General features: G+C 40.6%; 1 protein-coding gene across 6 annotated transcripts in view; it reads left to right on the top strand.

Annotated features, from left to right (window-relative positions):
* The first annotated feature begins 233 nt into the window (after positions 1 to 233).
* Positions 234 to 9,287, top strand: part of gramd1ba (GRAM domain containing 1Ba) — a 57,592-nt gene continuing 48,538 nt past the window's right edge. Inside the window, exon 1 of one of the 6 annotated variants that reach the window (XM_053515847.1) lies at positions 234 to 293. Coding sequence is in view for 4 of the 6 variants with exons in the window: in XM_053515842.1 (XP_053371817.1) it covers positions 6,745 to 7,085 (341 nt within the window). In the remaining 2 variants the exon portion in view is untranslated. Of the gene's footprint in view, positions 294 to 6,455; positions 7,086 to 9,145; positions 9,243 to 9,287 lie in introns of those variants that run through there. The other 5 variants (XM_053515842.1, XM_053515843.1, XM_053515844.1 and 2 more) reach the window with 5 other exon arrangements.

Here is a 9,287-nt window from a genome sequence, read left to right as displayed (position 1 = left end):
GCGTGTATCAGAACATTCGCGAAATATTTAATTGATAAATGTATCAGGTTTGTATATAAACGTTTAGAAAAGACCTTCGATATTGAATTTAAGTCTGAATAAACTGGAAGCTACATTTTTGGTAAACGCTGTTCCCCCCTGGACTCCCCCGCATTACCCTGCTCAGTGGACTTGCCCGAGGAAAGGGAAGAGGAACAGAAAGTGAGACTGTAAATAAACTGCAGTTACATCTTTGGGTTCATTAGATGATGGAGCTGCTGTCTGAGGTCACTTTATTTACAGCGCAGCTTCTGGTGAGTTTAACGAGGCACAAACTTTTCTTTGCAACGACTTTAAATGATCTTCAAGATATAGTGCATGACTTTTCCCAGTTAAACCGTAATTAAACTGCAGTGATTTTGTATAAATCATAGTTCTCTGCATAGTGCACGCTGTGATTTCAGTGATTAGGTCTTTAACGTGATTTATCGCTTGCTGTATTTCAGTTCGTTTGTGCTTTTGTAGCCTTTATTTCACTCTATTACACACTTTATTGCAGTTCATTTGTATATAACAAGCTCTTACTCAGGTTTATAGTAACTTCCAAAGCAGTTACTACTTGAATTATCGGCAAAAAGGACAAAGTAGAGGAACGAAGATTTACTGTAGATAGAATTTCACAATAAAGCAAGTAAGTGTGTATATTTAATATACAGCCAGGGCCAAAAGTTTTGAGACAAATATTAGTTTTCACAAATTCTACTGTTTCAGTATTTTTTAGGAGATTGTTTAATTAAAGTATAATTACAAGCACTTCATAAGTGTCAAACGCTTTTATTGAGAATTACATTAAGTTTATGCAAAGAGTCAATATTTGCAGTTCGCCCTGGCATGCTGTCAGTCAACTTTAGCGCCACATCCTGACTGATGGCAGCCCACTCTTACATAATCAGTTCTTGGAGTTTGTCTGAATTTGTGGGTTTTTGTTTGTCCACCCACCTCTTGAGGATTGACCACACGTTCTCAATGGGATTAAGGTCTGGGGAGTTTCCTGGCCTTGGACCCAAAATGTCGATGTTTGATTCCCTGAGCCACTTACAGTAGTTATCACTTTTGTCTCATGGCGAGGAGCTCCATCATGCTGGAAAAGGCACCAAACTGTTGGGAGAAGTTGCTCCCGGGGGACGTTTTTGTACCATTCTTTATTCATGACTGTGTTCTTCGACAAAATTGTGAGTGAACCCCCTCCTTTGGCTGAGAAGCGACCCCACACATGAATGGTCTCAGGATACTTTACTGGTGGTCACAGGACTGACGAAACAGTAGCGCTCACCTTTTCTTCTCTGGACATGCTTTTTTTTAGAATGCCCCAAACAATCAGAAAAGGGATTCATTAAAAAAACAACTTTACTCCAATCCTCAGCAGTCCAATATTTCCTTGAGAGAAGTGGCTTCTTTGTTGCCCTTCTTGAGTTGTATAAAGGTGAGCGTGACCAGCCAACAGTAAAGCATCCTGACACCATTCATGTGTGGATTCGTTTCTCAGTCAAGCGAGTGGGCACACTCACAATTTTTTAAATAAAAATTTTAATTTGTCTTTCTCAAAACTTGTGCCCACGGCTTTAGAAACTAATTGTATAAAATTCGAGAGCGCAATACAGTGATAAAATTATTTAATCTTAAAATCCTGCAATTTATAACCGGTAATATATACAGAGTGATGACTTTCCTGTATTCAGGGTCGCGGGGGGCCTGGAGCCTATCCTAGGAAACACACCTTCATTCACACTACGGATTGATACTGTATATGAATACAGATTCAAAAGAATGAACGACTCAGACTGGAAGATAAGGGAGGCGATCTGCTCATTCTGTTTATTATAATATGTCCTTAGTTGCATTGTAATATTTTTATTACTGGAACTATAGCCAAAATTTGTGTACGTAGACGTATCGGGGGTCTTTTTTATTGAAAATGCAACATTTTATTTTTCTGATCAAAAGAACGAAATAAACTAAATGACTTTAAAAAAAGATTTGTTCATTTTGATGACTGAGATTCAAAGAACCTTCCCATCACTATTACACTCTACTAGCGTCCACAAAACCTAATCTCCCACAATGCTCAACTGCAGGCATGTGCTCCGTCATCACTCTCTCTGTGCCTTTATCTATCTACAGAGGCACAATGTATACAATATATACATACTGTAGACTGGTAGTGTGTGTGTGTCTGTGTGTAAGCATTGCAAAGCATCACACCATGTTCGAACTTGGTGACACAACCAGATCTGAACCTAGATCTCAGAGTGCATGCTGTTCTGCTTTTGACCTCGACTATCTAAGGTTTTGAGTTTGCTTTGTCTAGTCTTGTCTGCTTGTCGATCCCGAGACCCGGACTGTCTCTGCTGTTTGGATTTGTCCTCTTTCCAAATCCATGTCCGTTCAAGGCTTCAAGGCTAAAGATTTTTCCACCCTTAAAAAAAAGTCTATTAAACCCCGTCAGAGCTAACAGGTCGTTTCTTCTGACCATTTCCCGCTCTCCGCGGCATATAAATCTGACATTGTATTCAGTGGAAAATCTATTTCTTATAGATAGATTACATATACAACATGCACACAATGAGGTGTAAAAGATTATTAAAGCTAGGTTAAGATGTACCAAAAAAACACGTACATGCAGTGAGCATACAGTGAACATCTAGGTGTTATACGCGTCACCATGACTAAAGCAAAAAAGTTTTCCGTAAAGCACAGTGGACAGATGATGCATTTAGGCACAAAAGCACAAATCTGGTAAAGGATATAAAACAGTACATTAATAATATAACAATACTGAACACAATAAAAGCATAATAAGAAGAATAGAAAAATAGATTAATGAATGTATTCAGTTTCATTATGGGTGCTAATACTTATGAATTTATTGCATGTCAGGCTCTAGAGATATTCTATTAAACATCCTTCAATTAAATTATATATCGATTGGTAATACAAAATATACTGATAGGTTCTAGTGTACACTCTTAACTTTATTGCAGTTTGCTGCTTAATAGTGCTTAAGGTATCGTGTGTGTGTGTGTGTGTGTGTGTGTGTGTGTGTTACACATGCTTGCGTGACCTCGGTCATCCTTGTCATCTTACTCACCTTTGCATAGGGGGTCTCACTTCATTTTTGCCTTATTCAGCAGAATATCGGCTTCCTGCTACTGATTTCTTTTTCACAATAACTGCTTGGTGTGTAAAGGTCAGCGATGGAGTAGTGCTGAAATACGAGAGGACGCGGCTGACATTTAGCCGAGAGGTAGCAGAATAAAGTCTCTGCGGCGTATATATCCATCGCCAGTGCTGCAGATCCGTATGGCTCATGTGATCCGTTTATGGCTGGTCCACAGCTCCTGCAGGGGGGTGGGGGGGTTGGAGGGGTGGGGGGGTGAAGCGGTGGAGTGTGTGATATTAGCTGAGGCATGGTGCTCAGGCCATATGCGCCTGTGTTCACTCTGGTCCGCAGCCAACACCGTCGTTTTTATTTATTCACTTGACAGATGATTATATTAGACATTTAAAGGGGAAGGTTTTGGGATTTAAACTCACAGTTGTTTGATCACCGAACGTTAACACTGATTTGAGCTGGCCGTGCACGAGCCAGGAATACAAGTGTGTATACTCGGCATATGTGTAATTATGCACAACCCGAGAATCATCATCGTAGTGCATGGTGTGGCTCAACCGAGGGTGACCTCCGGTTCTGGAAAAATGAGTCCAACGTGGAAGTGCCAAAACGTGCAGTTACACAAATGATGGATCCAAATGTGAGTCAAACCCCATAGACCCCCTTGTTACAATGTGCAACTTTACAACAGAAATAAACGTTTGCAGGCCGAGACACACACAAAAAAAAAAAAGCATTTTTGACTCTATATCTACACTTCCTCATTCATGACAACTTAACTAGGGTGAACTTCTATGTAAATCATTAGTTTAAATTATATTAAGCCATTAAATGATGCATAAAGAGGGGCGTGGCTGATGTGTTTGACAGGTTTGACATGGGACAGATGACGGGGTTTAACTAAAAGTATAATTAGCTTATAAATTTACTTAACCAGTTAGTGTTTTACCTAAGCTAAACGTGAGCGTGCTAGCTTGTGATGGGTGTCCACATTTCTTTTTTTTTTCATCTTCATCTGGTTTGTGCAGATCTTATACAGTGCATGGGCTCAACACAAAGCCAATCTTCTGACAAAAAAAACCTGCGAGAATAGAGTGAGCGGGAAGCATAATAACATTTATTTAGACTTCATTACAATGCATAGACATGTTGCAGTACAATGCGATAGACTAATTATTGAATGGCTAAAAACAGAAACGAATAAACAGAAGCACAGACAGGACCAAAACCAAATCAAAGCCCAGACAATAAGACCAAGCAGACCAGCAGGGTTATTTTTAAGATATCAGATAAATTATTACCTCATTGGCTTTTTTTTTCTAGCTGTAATCAAATAGTTTGAGAAAGCATGGCTGGGAACAGGAACTGAGACAACGCTTATTTGAGTTGTGTAGGTTTTAATGTTAGTTGCATGGTGGTGAAGTGGTTAGCACTGTCGCCTGGGTTCGGGTTCGGTCTGTGTGAGTATACTGTGCTAGCTGGCTTTTCTCTGGGTATTAAAGCGGTGTAGACAGTGAGTGAGGTTTTTATTTTTTCTTACAGTAGGTTTGCTCTGGATATCTGCCTGAGAATATGGATTTGGTTTGAGTTGATTCGATTTTGGTGTTTTGTTTGGTTTGAGTTGTGTTTTGAGTTTATTAGATTTTATTCAAATGAAATTTTAGTTGATTTTATTTTTCTGTCATTTGCTTTTTATGTTTATATACTATATTTATACTTCACCTTGCGCCACTAAGGTGGGCGTTGCTTCTGGTCTGTGTGCATAGTGTAGGTTTTGCATGTTCTCCCAGTGGTGGGTGGATTTCCTCCAGGTACTCAGATTTCCCCCAAATATGATCTGATCCTCAGCAATGAAACTTCCTCTTACAATAATGATCGTTGGCATAAATATCTGATAGGTCAGTGCAGCATCGTTCACAATGATGGCTTTAATGAGTGAAGGAATGGAATTAAAAAGCAGGTAATCTATTACATTGTAAACAGTAGAGATGGGGGGAAATCTATTCAGTTATGAATCGTGATTCTTTTGTTGGACAATACATTAATCACCACAATAACTTCCACATCGCTAATTTGTTTACATATACTGTATAATAGAGATTGATCAGCCAGCGACTGGAATTGGCTGGTTTTCAGCTTGGTTGGCCATGACCGACCAGCCTCGAGCGATTTAGTGGTGAAACCCAGTCATTACATTCAGACTTTTGGCAGACGCCCTGATCCAGAGCTACTTACAGTACATTTGTATTTCATTATATAAGTGAGGAGTTGAGGGTTAAGTGTCTTGCTCAAGGGTCCAGCAGGGACAACTTGGAATTTAAACCTGTGACCTTTCAAACCATAGTCCCATGCGTTACCCACTGAACTATCTCAGACTTTGGGTTAGGCCTGTGGTCAATAAACACGTACTCAGACCCGGTAATTACACACTCTTACACTAGTCTTAAAAAATAAAAAAGTAGTCTTAAAAATCACATCAGACGCTGAGTGCGCCTGCGTGCCCCCATCTGATTAACACACACACACACCCTCTGACAAGTTAAGCTTTGGAGGCATTTGTGGCCTTTTGTAAAAAGCCGCTTCTTTATAATCCTCCATATAGCGCTGTGAACAATTCCCACAACGGGATTCTGTGTGGAATTACTTGCTAAGTTTGTTTAGAAATAACAATTATAGTAGATGACGTATCAGGTTCAAGGCCTTAAAAAAAAATCTGTTATTTAATAAATCTTGATACTTACAGAATCACCTGAGTATTGTGATAATATGGTATCGGGTGGCCCCTGGTGATTCCCATCCCTAATAAATAATAGTGACTAAGCACTTGTTTTAAGACTGAGTGTCTGGCAGCCTTATGGGTTACATTCCAATCAATTGCACAGTTTATTCCATCCATTGGAAGATAAGCACACATGTACAGATTTTCATAAACATGTACGGTCACCTTTCCCAGACTCCAAAGCAATGGATAATCAGCACAGAAATTGCACAGATTGCTAAGATGCAATAATTGCTTCAAACATTGGAACATGTGTCTGCTTTATGTCTTGCCTGTGTGTTGTCTGTGAGACAGCATGTCTTAAAGTGTGTGTAAGCATGAGGGCATGTCGTACCTATACAGTACCTAGCATCACCCTTTATCCTCCCTCTGATCTCTAGGGTGTCTGTTGGAATTCTTTTAGAGACTGCAGAAGGCAAGCGTGTTGGAACAAGCCACTTGTGAACGCCAACTTTAAAGAAGCTAGAAAAGAGTCAAGAATCCTCTAATCCGCGTTGGACATGGGGCTCAGTCGAGATGCTACGCTTTATGGAATTCAAATGCTAATTTTTAAACTCGGCTTCCGAGTTAGCATGTCTTCTGGAAATCATTTCTTTTCCGCTTCGACAGTGATTGGGAGGATGTGCTGACCAGCTCTTTTATCTCATGGATCATTAGGAGAGATCTCCTGAAGGTTCTCGTGCTCTTTCTTAAACATGCCGACTTGCGATTTCATGGCCAATTCTAGAGCTTCCATTTTGACCTGTTAAGAATCCAAACCTGTGAACTTGCTTTGGGGTAATGCACACTTGAGGAAGAGAGAAAAAGCACAAGCATGAGTGAAACTCTGCAGCTCCCAGCACTGCAAGTGCAGGCTCCTTGTGATGTGGATCAGGATGGATCTCCCAGCAGAGAAAATCCCACCATGCTGAGTCCATCCCTGCGGCGCAAACGTTTTAAGATGCGCCGAATGAAGCACGTGCAGAGTGAGAGGGAGCCAACAGACGGCTCTAAAGAGTACCTGCAGCTCCCATCCATTGAGATCACGCCATCAAGCGATGAAGATGCTTTCGGCTCGGGCTCGTCTACGCCGAACGCCTCGCCGTGCCGCAGACGCTCCCTTTTAAGAAAATGGCTCAGAGGAGGCGACAAGAAGGAGCAAAGCAGTGAGAGCAGGTCTGTATGGCCGGGACAACTGCACCGCATTTCTCTATCTGTCCCTGCTACCTAGGTTATCGTCCTATCTATATACGGTATGGGAGAAAGGACTCAGTATAGCGGGGATGATTTTAGACAAGCGAGAGCAAGCAAGGTTTAAAACTGTGGTACAAACTGAAGCATGTACGAATGGGTTTGATACGTAGTTGGGTTCTAGGTGAAATAGGATCTGGTCCTATACCAGGGTTTTACACTGAACTATTCCTTAAGAGTGTTTTATGGTCAAGGTTCACCATTTAAATGAAACGTTAATTTTCAGTTAGACGTTAGAATTCAGATTTTTTAAGGACTGTCTGAATGCAGGTGGGATCTGTTCAAAACTTGTTTGGCTCATTGGAAAGCCAGGAAAAGCGACTTTACGAATTTAAGGATTTTTTTTTCTGTTAGCGAAAGCTGTTTTTAAAAGAGTCAACCCACGTTTTTAGCTTTGCCTTTGCATGCGTTCAAAAGCTACCTGATTTTCCCCCCATATTTTTGAGTGGCTGGAACAGATTATCTGCATTTTTTATTTGTATCGCAAAACTCGCTTCCAGGGCAAATTTCATTTGTAAATGCCACACCGACGCATGAACGAACCACCTCATGATAGGGAAACACTCTGATGCAAGGTTTACATTTAAAGCTGACACGGCTTCAGAAAAAAAAAAAAAAAACATGTTACAGGAAGTACCCTAAAACATTCTCTGGTTTGTTCCTCTGATAGAACCTTTCACGTCCTGAAACTAAGCATTTTCCTTTTAAAAATGTTCCAAGTAGACCATAGTTGGAAGCAAAGAATTCATAATTATCTTTAGAACCCTGAATGTACCTTGAAGAACCTGTCAGAACATGTTTAAAACTTAGTCATTACATGTTTGCTTCTTTAAGGGTTCATTGGATGATGTAGAACTTTTCTGTTCATCGAGGGTTCCTTGTGCTGGGAAGCTTAAAACATTTTTTTATCCACCAAACTCTTAAAGAATCTATGAAGAACCTGTAAGAACCTGTGTGAAATTCAGCTAAATGGTCTCAGTACATGTGGGGTTCTGTTGGTTCATTAAGGTTCGGGTTCTATGTAGTTTAGATCTTTTAAGTTTTTTTGAGAAACACCGTTTCCAGGACCACAGTTTTTGGTTTTCTGGATGAGACTTGGATTCAAAAAGAACTTTGTCGTCCACTAAACATGACACATTCTCTCTTTGGGACAGAAAAGGTTCTTTGGTTTGTTTTTTAGCTTCAGGTTTTATGTAGATCTGCACATTCTTTTTGAAAAGATGAAAAGATGAAATGAAAAGATGGTTTGGTTTGTTCTTCTGCAGGACCGTGTCAAGGTTTCACTGAGAACCAGATATAATAACAGGTTTTGCTGTCAGAAAGGGTTCAGAGTAAAAACCCTTCTACTTTTTTTTTGGAAGCTAAGAATCACTAACAATTTCGTGCAACATTAAGAACCCCATGAAGAACGCAGGACAATGTTGCATGTAGAACTTTAAAGCCTTCTTTTGTCTGTTTAAAGGGTCTTTGTAAATTGTACTATAAGAATCATTTTGCAATGGGAGGTGGGGGGGTGTGGTGGGGATCCCCTTGTGTAACAGGAGGAAGTGTCATCACCTTTTACGTCATACAATGAGGTAATAATATATCTGCCGACATATTGGAGTAGCGTGATGAGCGGCAGTGATGAGTGCATGCGGGCGGAGTACCCTCTTGTATCTGTATATACCGTAACTGTTTAGTTATTTCTAGTCTCTCAGCCCAGAACCAGTTATGTAATGCGAAGACCTCGTCTACCCGCGCTTGCTGTTTGCTCCACGGCGACATTCGTAGCACAGTGTGTGAATTCTGCATCTGGAACATCATCAAATATTCATCATCGCACCACCTTCTGAGCTTTAAAAATATAACGCAGCGCCTGAGAAGTGCTCGTCCCGTGACCTCGTGGTAAACCCGTTCAATAGCTGTACTATCAGGTGGAGATGATTTACATTTATATTTAACAGTGGAGGTTTGGACGTCCGCCATGAGGTGTGTGTTTTAGCTCGGGGGAAGAGCTGAACTAATTAAACAGTGGTGTGAAGATTACAGTGATGGACCCGTGGCTGGAGATCATCTTTTACTGTTCCTCATTTCATTTGGGTATTTCCTCGGGGGATCGACTGGTTCGTTGATATTGACGTGGAC

This window comes from Clarias gariepinus, chromosome 17 (genome assembly GCF_024256425.1).
Source record: "Clarias gariepinus isolate MV-2021 ecotype Netherlands chromosome 17, CGAR_prim_01v2, whole genome shotgun sequence".
In the NCBI taxonomy this organism is placed as follows: domain Eukaryota; kingdom Metazoa; phylum Chordata; class Actinopteri; order Siluriformes; family Clariidae; genus Clarias; species Clarias gariepinus.
This window is presented reverse-complemented; position numbering and strand designations above follow the sequence as displayed.